We start from the raw sequence: 16,954 nt of genomic DNA, 5'->3' as shown, positions 1-16,954 counted from the left end.
GCTGATCATAATAAAGTATTTTAAATTTGTCTTTGAGTCCCACAAAGTAGTGTACCTTGTTTAATAGACACATTTTTCTGTCTTTAAGCCCTTCTCATTGCGCTTCTATGATATTTGACAATTTTTTTACTAAAAATCCTTTTTGAAAGTGTGTTTTGACTTTGTGTTTTCCGCCAGAATAAAATCACGGATAGTGGGCTCCTAATATCCACAAGATACAGTGACTACAGACTTAATGTTGCTTATTCATTTGAAATATGAATTTCTGCAGCATGTGCATTCATGGCCTCTGAGGGCTATATTGTGCATTCAGTAGCACAGCTAATTTGAATAAAAAACACTTCGTTGGAATTTATTTGATGTTATTTGATAAAAGCAACATGTTAGTAAAGCTACAGTAATTAATCATCAGATCCCCTTGAAGTCTGTGTAATGAGATTTGTTGTAAAATTGTACCTGTATATCAAATTTGCTACAAAGCTGAATATTATAGTAAAGCACCTCCCATCAACTCACTTTCCCATAAAAAACAAAATCTGCTTTGCTGTATTTATATTGCAAAAATACTCCATCTGCAAAATCTCTGAAGATCTTGATTTTGGTCATTTATATGATAACACACAACAATTCTTAAAAATGGTAAAAGGGATTCTTAGCTTAGTGGTAAAATGATTCATCACTTCCCTACTAATAATCCAATATTGATTAATTATAGATTTTTTATACATTATTTATTGTATAAATCATACATTATAATACTGGAAGGATAAAATACTATACTTACGTATTGTGAAATAACTGTGACGTATATAATATACCATCTATCAACACAGCTCTATACTTGCCTGATGAATTCTGAGTCATGACTGGTTACAGTACAAGGCAAGGCAAACACCAGCATCAAATGGGAGTGCCAGTCATTTTCAGGGCACAGTTTAAAGTCACCAGTACATTCCACATAGGTGGCTTTAAATTGTGGGAGAAAAAACATACACAGACACTAAGGGAAAGTGCAAACTCCACAGTTAGTGACCTGGCCAGGATTCAAACCTAATCTCCTGGGCAGCAGGACTAATTATCACAGTCCCATGCTGGGAATTATGTTATATTAAATATTATTTATAATAGGAGACATGAATTTGAAAATAAGTAATCCCTTTGGAGTTTTCTTCAGGACATATTGCATTTGTTACTTTTCTAATGGATTGTGTTGGGTGATTCTGTTTTACTCTTTAAATAAATAAATATAGCATATAAATAAAACAAACAACCCCTCAGTTTTGTATTCCAATGAAAGCAAATTCAAGGCTTAGGGAGCTGGGGATTAAAATTTTAAAAAATGAAGCAAACTGTACATCATTCTTGATGATATGAACAATGACTAATAACAACCTAATGGATTTATTTAGGATGGTTGGTCTGTTGTGGGCCTTGACCTGTTATTTATTTACTCGTTTTGTATGCCGTTTTATTTTAGTCTTGTTGTAAATTTTTTTGTAATTATTAATTATTATTATTGCCGAAGGTAGATGAGTTTAAATACTTGGGATCAACAGTACAGAGTAATGGGGATTGTGGAAGAAAGGTGAAAATGAGAGTGCAGGCAGGGTATAATGGGTGGAGATGAGTGTTAGGAGTAATTTGTGACAGACGGGTATTAGCAAGAGTAAAAGGGAAGGTCTACAAGACGGTAGTGAGACCAGCTATGTTATATGGGTTGCAAATGGTGGCACTGACCAGAAAGCAGGAGACAGAGCTGGAGGTGGCAGAGTTAAAGATGCTAAGATTTGCATTGGGCATCACATCCTCGTCACGAGGATGAACAGGATTAGAAATGAGAGGGTCAGCTCAAGTTGGATGGTTGGGAGACAAAGAGAGAGAGGCGAGATTCTGTTGGTTTGGACATGTGCAGAGAAGAGATGCTGAGTATATTGGGAGAAGGATAGAGCTGCCAGGGAAGAAAAAAAGAGGAAGGCCTAAGAGGAGGTTTATGGATGTGGTGAGAAATGACATTCAGGTCATGGGTGTAACAGAACAAGATGCAGAGGACAGAAAGATATGGAAGAAGATGATCCGTTGTGGCAACCCCTAATGGGAGCATCCAAAAAAAGAAGAAAGAAAGAATCTTTTATGGGTTCTTTTTAATTAAATTATGTTATCCATATCTTCAGTTAATTACAGAATTTGCAAAGGAAAAAACGTTAAAGGTTATTTCCATGCTGAAAAGGATAAATGGTTAAGGGCAGCTGTATACCCCTCATCATCATCATTATTATCATTAGCTGCTTATTTTAGCATTCTATTAACTATTTGGATTTTGAATTTAATTGAGGATTTTTGTTTTTTTTTGGTTCATTTTTACCGTATTAAAATTTAAGTAGGTTCTTGTTTTCTTTCTTTGTATTTCTTGGATTATGATTTTGATTTAAGTATTTTGGTTTGTGTGTTAAAATTTTGGAATTTTCTAAAACCCCAGTTCCAATGAAGTTGGGACGTTGTGTAAAACGTAAATAAAAACAGAATACAGTAATCCCTCCTCAATCGCAGGGGTTGCGTTCCAGAACCCCCCGCGATAGATGAAAATCCGCGAAGTAGAAACCATATGTTTGTATGGTTATTTTTATATATTTTAAGCCCTTGTAAACTCCCTCACACTGCTAACATTATTAGAGCCCTCTAGACATGAAATAACACCCTTTAGTCAAAAGTTTAAACTGCTCCATGACAAGACAGAGATGACAGTTCTTTCTTACAATTTAAAGAATGCAAACATATCTTCCTCTCCAAAGAATGTGTGTCAGGAGCAGAGAATGTCAGAGAGAGAGAGAGAGAAAAGCAAACAATCAAAGAATCAATACGTGCTTTTGGGCTTTTAAGTATGCCGAAGCACCGCGATAAAGCGGCATTTTTTAGAGGTGCGTCCACATCCTCTAGGCAAACAGCTTCTGTGCAAACAGCCCCTCTGCTCACACCCCCTCTGTCAGGCGCAGAGAATGTCAGAAAGAGTGAGAGAGACAGAGAAAAGCAAACAATCAAGCACCGCGCGGGAAGCATATCGTATATCATTGAGGAGTTTTATTTAATACGTAATACATGCTCTGACTGGGTAGCTTCTAAGCCATCCGCCAATAGCGTCACTTGTATGAAATCAACTGGGCAAACAAACTGAGGAAGCATGTACCATAAATTAAAAGACCCATTGTCCGCAGAAATCCACAAACCAGCGAATAATCTATGATATATATTTAGATATGCTTACATTTAAAATCCACGATGGAGTGAAGCTGCGAAAGTCGAAGCGCGATATAGCGAGGGATCATTGTACAATGATTTGCAAATCCATTTCAACCTATATTTAATTGAATACACTACAAAGACAAGATATTGAATGTTCAAACTGATAAACTTTATTGTTTTGCAAATCTTCACTCATTTTGAATTTTTGAAAAAAATATGGATTTTTTTTTAATTTAAGCAGAATCGGATGCTATTTTCTTTATGTGTTGTGGGTGGGTTTGTCTATTTGTTTTGGTCTGTTTTGTCTTTTTATTCCTGTTCCCTTAGTCTAACCTTTGTTATTTAGAGCTCATTGTTGTTGTCCTGTACTGACAGATTTGTTGAACTGGCAAGCCACAAGGGTAAGCACCACATACAAGAAAACAAAGAAACTGGTGAGGACCAAAACCAGGAATTCAGATCAATAAAGTAACCTAGCCCAAAAGTTACTAGCCAAGAAGCCATTAACCAAAAAAAAATCTTAAAGAAGAGCACATGCAAAATGGTTTAGAATGTATCCATAATCAGGGATAAATATCTCCATATGGTGTTGGCTTAAACAGTGTTGCATCAATGACTTCATGTACTGCAGCCTCTATAAGCATAGCTATAGCAATGGACCCTATTATTATAGCAGCTGTTGTCGGAAATGGCAGGGCGCCCACTAAAATGAAAATGGCGCTGAGATAGTAAACAAATAATGACCTTAAAATTAAATAACAAATCCCAAATCAAATCAGAAAAATTAGGTGAAAGTGAAATTAAACTGAACATATATACAGCACTTTGGTCCTGTGCTGGTTGTTTTAAAGTGCTTTATAAAAAAAATTGGATTGGAAAAATAACAGAGCTAAAAAAAAAAAATCTTTCTTAGGAAAGAAATGAACAAAACCGAACACATTTATGACACTTTCCATGCCAAACATTGGCTTTCTAACTCATGTGCATTGGCACTGGCAAATGTAAGAGAGGTCTACAGTTCCGCAACTGCTACCATATGGATTTTGAGAACTTCTGGACCTGCTTACAGTATCTGCTTCACTCTTACAGTGAATGTTGTTGAATGACTACTCCAGAGTAAAGCAGTAAAGGCACTAAGCTCTTTCTAAAAAAATATCTGCCTGACCATGGAATTATGAACATGACAGTCATTAAAATAGTTCTGTAACCTTTTACAACCCCATGTACATTGACAACTTTCTATATTATGTCTTGACATATTTTATCTGCTTAACAATAACTGCTAAACATTATTTTATCTTTGCATTCTAAAAGCAGAAACACTTTTGCCAACCTGTCAACAAGTAATTACAATGCTTGTGTGATAAGCTAGCACAATAGACTGAGAATGTTTCAGTTCTAGTAGGCTCAATAGGACTAAGGTCTGTGCAAACCCAGTGCATTAAGGCAAAGCAAAGGTTAATAGGTGTAGGAAGACAAATTACACAGTGGGTTCATTTGTCACATTTGAAAATTGAAGCAACTTGAAAGACATTTTGAAATTGTTGAGAAAAGTCTGTATAAGCTTGGGGCTGTACTTTAAATTTCAGACCAAGACTGACTCATGAAAGCTTAAGTTTGCCTGTTAGAATCCACTGTTCTAATGCATATAGTCAGCCTATTAAATAAAATTAATAGATTAACTTTCGGCCTTTCAGAGCATTTTTATATTTACAGTGAAATGTACATCATGTCCCTACAATGGACCGGTGCCCTGTCTAGGGATTGTTCTTGCATTCCACCCTGTGCTTGCTGGGCTAGGCTCCAGCCCCCCAGTTATTCTGCTCAGGATTAAGCAGGCTTTGGCAATGATACAGTGTTTTTATATTTTTTTTTTTTAAGAGAGGAAAAATCAAACTCATAATTGACTACTGTTATACCATTATGTTAAATATAACAATGTAGATAGTAAATTATTTTGATCTATTGTTAGTAATTAAAATCAGGTAATGTTATAGGTCTAATAAATTCAGTAATACAAATAATTCACATGTGCTCACAGAGTTTTTCACGCAATACTGAACACCTGTGAGGCAACTGATACATTGTGAAGCCAGCTGTCTCAGAATTTTCAATTCTTGCTGAATATTTCTTAGTAAACCCTGATTAACAGATACACATTCACAGATTCAATAGAATAGGCTAGATAGAATAGCCTTGTGAAAGGATATTCATACATTAAAGCAAGGAAGCTGTCTTTTCCTTTTCGGTAATACTGTATTGCTAATTCTGTTTTGTAATGCGGGCAGCACGGTTGCGCAGTGGTAGCGCTGCTGCCTCGCAGTTAGGAGACCAGGGTTCGCTTCCCAGGTCCTCCCTGCGTGGAGCTTGCATGTTCTCCCCGTGTCTGCGTGGGTTTCCTCCGGGTGCTCCAGTTTCCTCCCACAGTCCAAAGACATGGTGGATTGGTGATTCTAAATTGTCCCTAATGTGTGCTTGGTGTGTGTGTGTGTGCCCTGCAGTGGGCTGGTGCCCTGCCTGGGATAGGTTCCTGCCTTCCACCCTGTGTTGACTGGGATTGGCTCCAGCAGACCCCCGTGACTCTGTGTTCAGATTCAACGGTTTGGAAAATGGATGGATGTTTTGTAATGTAAACTGTACATGGAGTCTGTTATTTCTTTATATGATAAAATTGCTTTACGACATCTGAAATGACATGTTTCATTAATTATCATTTTTTTCATTACTTATCAGCAAACTTGACAAAATTCAGTCACCAAAACAATTGTTTATTTAGTGAAACAGAATGTTCTTCCACTTACTGTCTCCATGGCACTTTAAAGGACCAACTCTATAAACTGCTTCTGAATTGGTTCGGTTTGTGTCTCCAATTATAATTTGATTTACAGGCAGGTGATCCTTGTAAGACAGAAGACCAGTGTCATTAACCCTGCAAACAGAGCAGAATCATTTGCTAAGACCTAGAAGATACAGTGTGCATTTGTTAACTTTATAGCTTCTGTAGGTACTGAAAAACTGAACACTGTTACATTTTGAAAGAAGACTTACATTAATTTGGCCTACCTAGTCAACATGTTTTCCCTGACTTCCTTAAGTAACTGATGTTTTTCTGTCCTAAATCAACCCTATAATTATATTCAAGGTTTTCATTACTTTGGTTTGGTGCCATGATGCCCAACTGAAATGCCTTTTAATCGACTAAAAAACAGAACAAATGAGACAATGGCATACATTTTATATACTTTGGAATCAGATTCAAATATCTGTTACTTAAAGCCTTTGCAAAACGGTAATCTAGACTACAATTTCTTAAAAACTTTGGTAGAAAAGTGATCCCAGAAGAAACAAAGACTAAAATATTATGACTGATTTACTTTTTTAATTTGAAAGTAACTGTTTTTATAGTAATTTTGTTTTGTTTTTTTCTTTAACATGCTCTAAAAAGATGTTTAGCCTCACTCTAACTAGCTCCTCTTCATGATGGTCATTACATATGATTATTCATGACTTATGCGTGCTTATTAAGTATGGAACCCAAAGTATTTCCAAATAAATCAAGTTGAAGACTGGAATCCTAATCAGTCAAAATTCAGTGTGCACTGTCAGCTGAATATTACCATTGCTCTTTGTCTGCATCACAGTTGCAGAAGTAATTCATATCAATGCAGTTTTCATCAAGGCCACATGCACATTGCAACACTCCTGGTAATGAACCACTCCAGTAGGTCTGTCTCTCTCCAGTCCTGCCTATCCACCATGAAAAGGGTGTCCCATCTGGAAGACAGCAGGGGGAGTAGTTAGTGCAACAAGTGGCCTTTCACCTGTACACACCAATAAAAGTATAGGAAGCTGAAAACAAAAAGATACACCCTGTTATTTCATTGATCCACGAAAGAGAGATTAATCACAACACTAATGTCTGTAAACAGACTAGTACATTTTTATTACAGAGTTGTTACCCATTTGATTAAATTGTTTAGAAATATGACTTTCCTAACAAGATTGTTTTAGACTTTTGTAGTCTAAATAGATTTAAGGTACTGAATGGTGGAAATTATTTAAAGGAAAATTGCAAAAGGATAGTGAAATGTTGCAGAGAGATCATACATTGAAATGGAAAAGGCCAAAATGAACTTGCAACCTGAGCAGGGTATTTATTTATGAAATACATTTCAGACAATCACTAAAGATAGATCTCAACTTTAAATACAATGGATATTGATGTGATGTGATGTGACATTATATAACTAAGTGCATCTCAATGACATGTGCCATCTTCAATTCCAAAGTTAATGATGTCAACATTTAAGAAATCATAATTCATAACACAAGAGAGTGGAAAATAAGCCAAAAATATAAAACAATAAAATTTCTTTATGAAATCTGAAATCTTCTACATAAAAATGGTTTTGCTTTTCTTATCTTAGAATGAGCTAAAGAATTTACTACAGGCTAAGCAAGCACCACTGGGCACAGGGACCTTACAAAACTGAAACAAAAGAGAAAGTGTATGTGCAAAGACTGGAGACATGGCACAAAGTATAGAAGTATAAAGTATTGAGAGATGATTATGTTCATATTTCCTTTGAAACTGGATTATTATTGTCTTACATCATTGAAGAGTTTTATTTTTTTCAGATAGTATGATGTAGTCACTGAACAAGGCTGCAAGCGCAGTTCTTTACTCTATCTTACTCTAAACAAGTCGGTTAACCTACCTGTACTTCGATTATAAAAGTTATTTGTAATCATTTGTAATGTATTCGGAACTTGTAAGTTGCCTTTGCTGAAAAAATTAGTCAAATGTGGAATCAAAATTTCTTGATAATGTTCTGTAAATTAGTATGTATCTGAAGACTGTGTAAATTAGTATGTACCCGAGTATCTGAGTAATAGCCATGTCAGAACATTGCTAGATAGAACCATTCTTGGCTTTGTCACACACGTTACCTCTGTTAAGATGACAGAAAAAATCCATGAGCTCATCAGAGATAAATGACCAATGACAGCCTGTCCAAATAGCAGTGCATTACTTTTTACACAAATTAATTCCATGCAATGTGTCTCTCAAACTTGAAGAATGGTTACAAAAATATATTATTGAGCATAGGGATTTTGTAGAGAAATAAACAAAGATACATTGGTTAAATGTAGTGATTTCCTACAGAAATCTTATTTGATCGAACAATTAACATTTTCAGTACTTTGGGTATCCCTCTCATTTAAAAGTTCAATGGATAATTTACTACTGATTTTATGAAACATCACTGAGTGTGTTGGGCAGGCCCATCTATTTCCTCTAAACCATTATGTGGCAACAAGAGAAAGAAAGAATCTACTGGGAATCTACTTCCTCCTAACAAGGACACATTTCCCAAGTTCATTCCTGAATGTGTGGACTTTTAAAATAATAAGAGCATATTATGACATTGTGGTCCTATGGCCTAGAAGAGTTATCCTTGACCATTAAAGTGTTTCCAGGGAGAGAGTCATATTTGAAGTCTGAACTGGCCAAAATATGCAAGGGCTAGTTGATCACAGAAATGGAAAAAAGAGGACAGCAGCTCTGAAGCAGAAAAGTGGGAAAGGGTACACCTTGGAACATGAAAGAGGAAAAGTTGAGTTGATTAGAAAAGTACCTGGGATATGAGGAATTAAATCTGGGAGAACAAAAGGAAATGGACTCCATGCACCAGTTTGGGTAGGTCCATACAAAGCATATTAGAATTGGTTTTGGTTTTTTTCAGTTATTTCCCAAATTTCCCTTATTCTGTTTTGCCTAATAAAAAAGCACAAAGCTTCAAAAAGTAATTTAGTCATTTTCCAGTTCATAGATTTAACACATGTATAATATACAAAATCTTGGAAAGGCAGTATTTAAAGGCATATGTTTGAAAACTGTTCTAATTATTTGATTTGTTTTTTTCAGCTGTTCTTAAGAGCCTAATCATGCACAGCTTCTTACTAGCATGTATGTGCTAATTTGCAAACTGAACACATAAAGGTAAAAAAATGTGAGACCGTATCAGAAAACAGCTGTCTTTCACTCAAAGTGTGTTCTAGGACTCACAAGCACAATATTAAAAGATGTGTGCTGCCAGCGTCAGTTAAGGTGCTGTTTGCATCATAGATTATACCGTTTGCTGTTATTGAGTTTCTGATATGGGAAAAGTGGATGAATGTATGGGTAATATAAAGACTAAGTAAAAGCACTGCAAATGATACAGTTTAGGTAAAAGATTCCAAAGAACAACAAACATATTTCACAGAAAAGTTGACATTAATGATTTTTCATAAACGGTGATATATGTTTAAATTGTATATAACAGTTAAGGTGTCAGCGACCAGAATCTGTTAGCTAGGCAGCCACACACTGGAGGTTAAATGGGCAATGAAAACCAATTAAGGGAAATATGTATAAGATTAAATATGTTGCTTTGTATATAATAATATTCTATTTTATCAGATTGCTGGAGTTGGTTTATTTTAAATATTTCCATTATTTTTCTGTAGAAATGTAATTGTAATTATAAAAATATGTGTGTGCTTTTGAGTTTTCATGGTCACTTTAAAAAAAAAAAAGTAACGAGAAAATAATTTTAAGTAGCTAGCCTTTGATATTCAAATGGATATAGATATTTGCATTTTCTGCTTCATATTTGTATTATTCATTAAAACTGAATATATTTCCATATATACATTTTAGCCTGATTCTGGTCAATTTAAGAGTAATTTAAGGGTATTGTGATATATTGCCTTCTATTTGCTGGACTTTGGGTATCAAGGAAAAGAAGATGGTTTACTTGTGGGCTCAGGCGAGGACAATATTGTCCTTTTGTAGGATGTACAACCTCGTTGGATTATGTGTAACCTGGAGGAAGATGTAAAGAAGAGATCTGGGGGTCTTGCAAGGGTCATGGGTGATATGAGTCTTTAGACAGTGAGAGAGAGAGTAAGTCAGGACAAGGCAAAATTACAAGAAGAAGCAGGTTCAGGGATGGAGAGGAAGACAGACTGATGTAGGTGAGAGAAGTCACGTTGAAATTGGTTATCATATTTTTGAAGGTGTGCTGTATATTCCATGTGAAGATGTGAAGGACTTGTGGTAGGGAGATGCTTGTCACAAGAAGGCTGAATAATTAATGTGTGACAACATTTGGCATGTTACTGCAATACTTCAAAAAATTGTCAGAGAAAAGATTCATCCTCTTTCTACATTTTATAACCCTCCTAACTGTGCTTTATCTGTGTTTTTTTAAATCGCCTGTGGTTTGAGTTTTTATAAAGTCATTAGTGCATATGCTGCCATTTGGGATCTTCCAAAGAAAAAAAAATAGCTGTGAGTCTCAGCGGCTCCTGATTTGAACAACAATAAAGAATTGGACAACAGAGGAAGTTACTTTTCTTATTTTCTTTTCATGTTTGTTTTCTTCATTCTGTTTATTTGTTTCTAATGACATTTGAATCCTGATTATGCATCTCTGGGGTATTTCACATATAAAAACTTGAAACAAATAACATTAAAAGTTAGAGTTCCTTGTAGAATACACCAGCTGCAAAGATCAGAAAAGTCTGTGTCAGCTCTATTGGGATGAAACCACTTTTTGAAGTTAATAAAAACAGTCTTAGGTTACCTTCAAAATGGACACCCATACCTCAGTGATTTGTTACCTCGTGCATTGAGTAATCGAGACCTCCAGCATCGATAGATGATTTCTTGTTCACAATGCTCCGCTCTGGCCACCAGGGCCTGCAGCTGCTCTTGAGACAAACTATAGCTGAACTGCATGGAATATGGATTTTCCAGACTTGAGCCCTGAACCCAAGTCATCTCTGTGTTATTGTGGTTCAGTATGGTCCATACTTTGTCTTCTGTAAATTAAACAGTAAAAAGAAATTAGAAAGAAAAATAAGACACACAAAATCGTTAAAAGAAAGCTCAGATGTGTGATAAATATGTAAGTGGTCCACCACCAAATCTTAGGGTTCACACAAATTTGCAATATGTACACTGAGGTAATTTGGAGATGTCAACTGACCCGATGGAATGGCAGTTATGTGTGTGAGTACTGTAAGTTTGTTTTCATTAAAACAAAACATAATCCAACCTCTACAGACAGGACATTACTAGCAGTGCTGGCCAGCCAGATTCACTCAAAAAAGACAGGAACAAAAACAATATCAGAGGAACAAGGATGAGTGATTTGAAAGAAGAGCATTTTATTTTAACACACAGATAAACATACTCCTTGCATAAGTTCTCTGCTTCAGCCTCTCTCTGTTTTCACTATTGGCGCTTTTCAACTGCATATTACAGCACGACACGGTTCAGTTCAGCTCACTTTTGGGGGGTTTTCCACTGGGAACAGTACCTGGTACCTGGTCCTTTTTTTAGTACCACCTCAGCCGAGGTTCCAAGCGCGCCGAACCGTTACCAAAACGTGACGTGTAAACTCTGCTGGTCACTGATTGGCCGGAGAAAATCGTCATTACTGCGTCACTGGCTACTCTTTTCTTTAAAGGTACACACACGCGGAAGTTTGTGTCCCGTCTCTCCATCGCTGGACGCAGTTTGTTGCATAAGTGGATGAATGTTTCTTCAGACATTCGAAAGTTCTCCAGCCACTGAGTGTTTGTAAAACCGGGAACAATCACATCCCACCACTCTGAGGCACGGTTAAATGTCCAAACAGATGGTCTGTTGCGGCGACTTTTTTGCAAAATGTGGAAGATCTGTAATATACAGAATCAGCATTTTAATGTTACACTGGCAGTTAAGTTCATTTTATGCTTTGCAACAGTGATAAAAGTTAGCTAGTGATGTGCTTTTTTTAGATGCTTACCCTTGCGCGTCGTCGAGCTAAAGTGTTGTCGTTGTCTGCGTGTTGTTGTAAAAGTTCCACGGTGTCACGGCAGTAGAGGCGGCGCAACTATAACGACACATGAATAATCCCGCCCACTCTAAAGCGGTACTAAACTGCAGTCAAACGCAAACCGAGCCGAACTGAGCCGAACCAAGGTGAGCTGTACTGAACCGTGCTGTGCCGTACTATGCAGTGGAAAAGCGCCTATTGTCTCTTTAAACTGAGCAACTATTTTTGCACCACATGTCCTAAGTAATTGCAAAAAAGGCAACATTGTCCTAACTTTTACTCTGATACATTCATATATACATATATTCAATACCAACAGGAAAAAAATGAATAATAATCACATCTTATTTACAATTAGCATAAAGCCAGAGCTATTTCTTCTAAAAATTGTTTAAGTGGACAATATCCTATCCAAATTCACCAATATCTACAGAAAAGGTATTTTAATAAAAAACAGTCCTAACCCATACACCCTGCTCCTCAGTGTCATAGAATAAATTGTGTAGTGTTTTAAAAATATTTCTACTGGAAGTCACAGTGATATTAGGGACAGAATCCCATTAGCAGGGACTGCAAATATAGTTTACAATATCAACAAGTTGAAAATTCAGCTGCCTCAAGTGTTGGGATATGCTTGTAATATTTGTTCTATTTTTGGCCAAGAAGTCTGAACCCACATCCATTTCTGTTTAATTAAAATCTCTACTTTATCTACATCTGGCAAATGAAAGAGAAGCTGCATCCAGTCACAGTACAAGATATAGGGTATATTTAGTGTCCCTCTAAAATAAGATTGAATCTGTGGTAACATTGTTGATGAGAGTGAAAATAGATGCCAAGAACAATTCTCTGTATTGGATTAAATGGGGTATGAAATTGCTAACTTGGTTTGCTAGTTTATAGAACTGTAAGCATTACCACAGCTATATATGGAATCATAAGACTGCTTTAATTAAGAAATCTTCATCAGAACAAATTCTCATTCTTGGGAATAAAAATAAATTGATTTCTGGGCAATAAGTGATAAAATTAATAAATTCAGAAAATAGACTCATGACTTCAAAACCATGGGAACATTTTTATCACTGACTGCAGGATTTTCAATAAATGAGACAAATTATGGATTTTTTTTCAAGCTTTACTTGCAATACAATTATATGGTTTTGTGTAGTTTTGTTCATTAGATCCTCCCATATTATTTACAAACTAGAAAAAAGTACACTTCTCTAAAGAAATGCAGCCATCAACCAAGTAAAATGGATAAAATTAAAAAGTATAACACATTCCCTTGAGGGTTTATATGTTCCCAGATACCTCCCCTGGAAACTGCAAACACATAATCTACCAGTATAAGAAAGATATTGAGTTGACACTCTTGAAAGAATAATGGGAAACAAAATGCTTATCAATTGATAAATATCAATCCCCTCAGAAAAAAATACATGACAAAACTGAGGCCAGAAAAAAGAGACATTGTTGTCATGTAAAAAACAACAGCAAAAGGATCATGGTTAAGGTATCAGCCCTCACATACTACTCATTTATAATGTGTACTAAGAGAGAGAGAAAGAAGTTAGGAGTACGCGCTGATACAGTGCATTGCCGCACCCACCACATGACACACCAACTCAGGACCCCAGTGTAGCCATGCAATCAATCAATCAATCAACATTTATTTATATAGCACATATTCATACAAAAAAATGTAGCTCAAAGTGCTTTACAAAATGAATAGAGAAATAGAAGACACAATAAAAGATAAACATAAGTCAACATTAATTAACATAGAATAAGAGTAAGGTCCGATGGCCAGGGTGGACAGAAAAACAAAAAAACTCCAAAGGCTGGAGAAAAAATAAAATCTGTAGGGTTCCAGACCAAGAGACCGCCCAGTCCCCTCTGGGCAATCTACCTAACATAAGTCAAACAGTCCTCTTTGTATTTAGGGTTTTCATGGAAGGACCTGATGATGATGGTCACGTAGACTTCTGGCTTTCAGTCCATCAATGTTGGTGCATCATGATGCTTTGAGTAGGTGGTGGTGGCGCAGGCCGCCACCACAAAGAAACCGGAAAACGGGTGACACCTCAGCACCACACTATTTCAGATGGAATGGAACCAGTGTGAGGATTGTTATGGTGGCTGGAGTGCTAATTAGGGTTAGGGTTAGGGCCACCACCCCCCACTTTTTTTCTTGCAGGTTGGAGGGCCTACCTACAAGGCTAGATGCAGATTAATGTCATACCCAGGACGGAATGTGTACTGCGACAAAAAAAAAAAAATAGCAAAAGATTCAATCTTAGTATTTTTGTTAAGTCATATGTTGAACAAATCAAAACAAATTTTTCTCGAGTGTTATTGTATCCACAGGAATTATTAAGAGAAACTTGCAAGTCCATCTGGCCATCCTGCTACTGTAGTTACCATCACTCCTGAAGAAATTACTGGAAACAACGCAGGTCCTATGGAGATTCTTTAAATCAAATTTTTAAGAAAACAGAAGAAACAACAATAAAACCTCAAGTTAGGTTCATTCCTGTTAATACAGCATACAAACAAATCCATATAAGGGAATGAATGTTGAAAGAAAGAAAGAAAGAAAGAAAGAAAGAAAGAAAGAAAGAAAGAAAGAAAGAACACAAAGTGGCTGACTTGTGGGAGGTATGAGGACCTAAAAATGGACTGGGAATGAAAAACATGACAGATACACATAAAGAGAGCCACAGTCTACATAGGATCATTGAACACAGAACTTGTAGGATGGGGCAAAGAAACAGGCAATTATGTCAAAAAGCTTTCTGAGAATTTAATTATATATGTGTGCAGTGATTGTAAATGTGGGGGTTGTAGTTGCACGACAGATGTCAGTGGTAATTACTCTCAAACTTCTACTCATATACTGTACAGCCTATCATACTCCATTGAAGCCATGACAATGGCACGGTTTCACCAAGGGCACCTAAAGCAGAGAGACAGCAGCACTAGTCACTGTGCTGCCTCTGGAGTGTTCTTTGAGACAACTTAAACATAACATTGTAAGGTTTTCTGGTTTCATGCCTGTTTAAAGATGAGGAATAGACTGTCTATTAAGGAAAAGAAGTCAACTTCTTTCAACTTACTGTGTCAAGAAATGTGTTAGCAACAACACCACATCTGTAACCAGTATCAACTCCATTCCGAGTGTAGTAATCTAATATTAAAGTTCTCGTAAGTCATTTATATTTTACCATGTGAGCACCTTGTCCTTAATGACAGATAAATGCAGAAATAAAAATATAAAATCAAAGTGAGAAGACACAGACAATATTTGTCAGGATTGAGATCATCAGCTGCAGGCTTGTTTGCTAGACATGTGATTCCATTTCTAGCTGTGCTCTGCAGACATATAGAAGTTCCAGCAAAGCAGCAGAAGGCTAGCAGCCAGCTATGTGAGACTCAGATACTATAACATATAGTCAAATGCTTAAAAAAAATAAAAGCATCCAAAACTTCATACATTCTGAATCTGGGTATCCACACTCTAAAATCCAATAAAATATTTATGGAAGCAAAGATTTCAAAAAATCTATTTAAAACGTTGTTTGGAATGGGAGCACAAAAAACAGAAAATTACATTCAGCCAATTTACCATTCTGTGTTAGCTGCATTATGCTTTCCTGAAATTTTAAAGCTTAGACAAATTTCATACTAAAGGTTTTCATTTCCAGGCTTTAAAATGAGGCCATGCTATCTGTGTTGGCCAATCTGTAATATCAAAATAAGTAATATGGTGGTGACAGCCCTACTAAGCCTTTGCATTCAATTCTAATTATCTGCATTTTCTCTGCCTTTCTTTATGCTGAAATATACAAGCTCATTTGCTGAATATTAGCCTGGGGGTCTGCTAAGTACAGTACATATGAATTTGCTAACTGCTTACACCCAGGCAATGTTCTAAATAGGATAATAGTTTAGCTTTATTTGACATTTTCCCAGGTGACCTGAAATTCACCCTATTTTAATATTTTACAGTATATTTAATTTATAGTACTTCCTACTGCTATGGCAGTATATGATGAGGGAATTTAAAATATAAACACTGAATTCTATTTATTGGTAATTAATTCAAAAGTTTTTAAACTTTATTTATCTTGTCCCTTTTTAAACTGTTATTCTAAATACCAAAACTCACTAGCAAAATATAAAAAAATAGTCTTTTCCTGTTTTTTTTTTCTTTTGGGGATTAATAAAGTGTTATCTATCCATCTAGTTAGGCAGTTTACATGGAGCCTGCCAGCCCATTTACCACACAATTGTGTGAAAAGCACAGTCCTCTGAGGAATTCCTTATAAGCAAATGTAGATCTGAATCTGTTTTTCTTTTTTTTGTTATAGGGCCACAGGAGTCTATAATTGCTACACACCAAACATTCTTGGACAGGAAGTCTGTCTTTTGCAGTAGAAAATATACACATATGTAAACCCATGTGTACTGGGTCAATTCAGAGTTCATCTAACCTGCGGGTCAAAACTTGAATACCTGGAGAAAAATACAAGGAGAATATGCAGGGTAACACAGACAGTGGCATCCCAGGGTCTGTGAGCATGCAGTCCTAACCACTGTGTCATCTCATTTAAAAACATCAAGGTGATATTCACAACCATAGGAACAGTTTTGCTGTCATAGTCATTTACAAAAATAAAGGTCCCTGCGCTTTTGGTAATTCATTCTGCCACTTTACCTCAATGCAGACATTATTTGGAAAGTTTATATACATAGTAACTAAAGTATGGCTCGTAATGGACTGCTGAATTCACCATTTGTTCCGCAGTTTTATTATGTAATCTAAGAATTTGTTACATTAT

The 16,954-nt window shown here is 36.1% G+C and overlaps 1 protein-coding gene across 1 annotated transcript in view; it reads right to left on the bottom strand.

The window, feature by feature from the left end:
- LOC120531259 (contactin-associated protein-like 5) overlaps window positions 1–16,954 on the bottom strand; it is a 558,381-nt gene that overhangs the window by 97,391 nt on the left and 444,036 nt on the right. Inside the window, exons 13-15 of the mRNA XM_039756505.1 lie at window positions 10,909–11,109; window positions 6,855–7,011; window positions 6,039–6,166 (exon numbers count right to left, since the gene is read on the bottom strand). Of these exons, the coding sequence (XP_039612439.1) occupies window positions 6,039–6,166; window positions 6,855–7,011; window positions 10,909–11,109 (486 nt within the window). The remainder of the gene's footprint in view (window positions 1–6,038; window positions 6,167–6,854; window positions 7,012–10,908; window positions 11,110–16,954) is intronic.

This window comes from Polypterus senegalus, chromosome 6, assembly GCF_016835505.1.
Source record: "Polypterus senegalus isolate Bchr_013 chromosome 6, ASM1683550v1, whole genome shotgun sequence".
Lineage (NCBI taxonomy): Eukaryota > Metazoa > Chordata > Cladistia > Polypteriformes > Polypteridae > Polypterus > Polypterus senegalus.
Note: the sequence above shows the minus strand (reverse complement) of the source record. Positions and strands in the feature narration are given on the sequence as shown.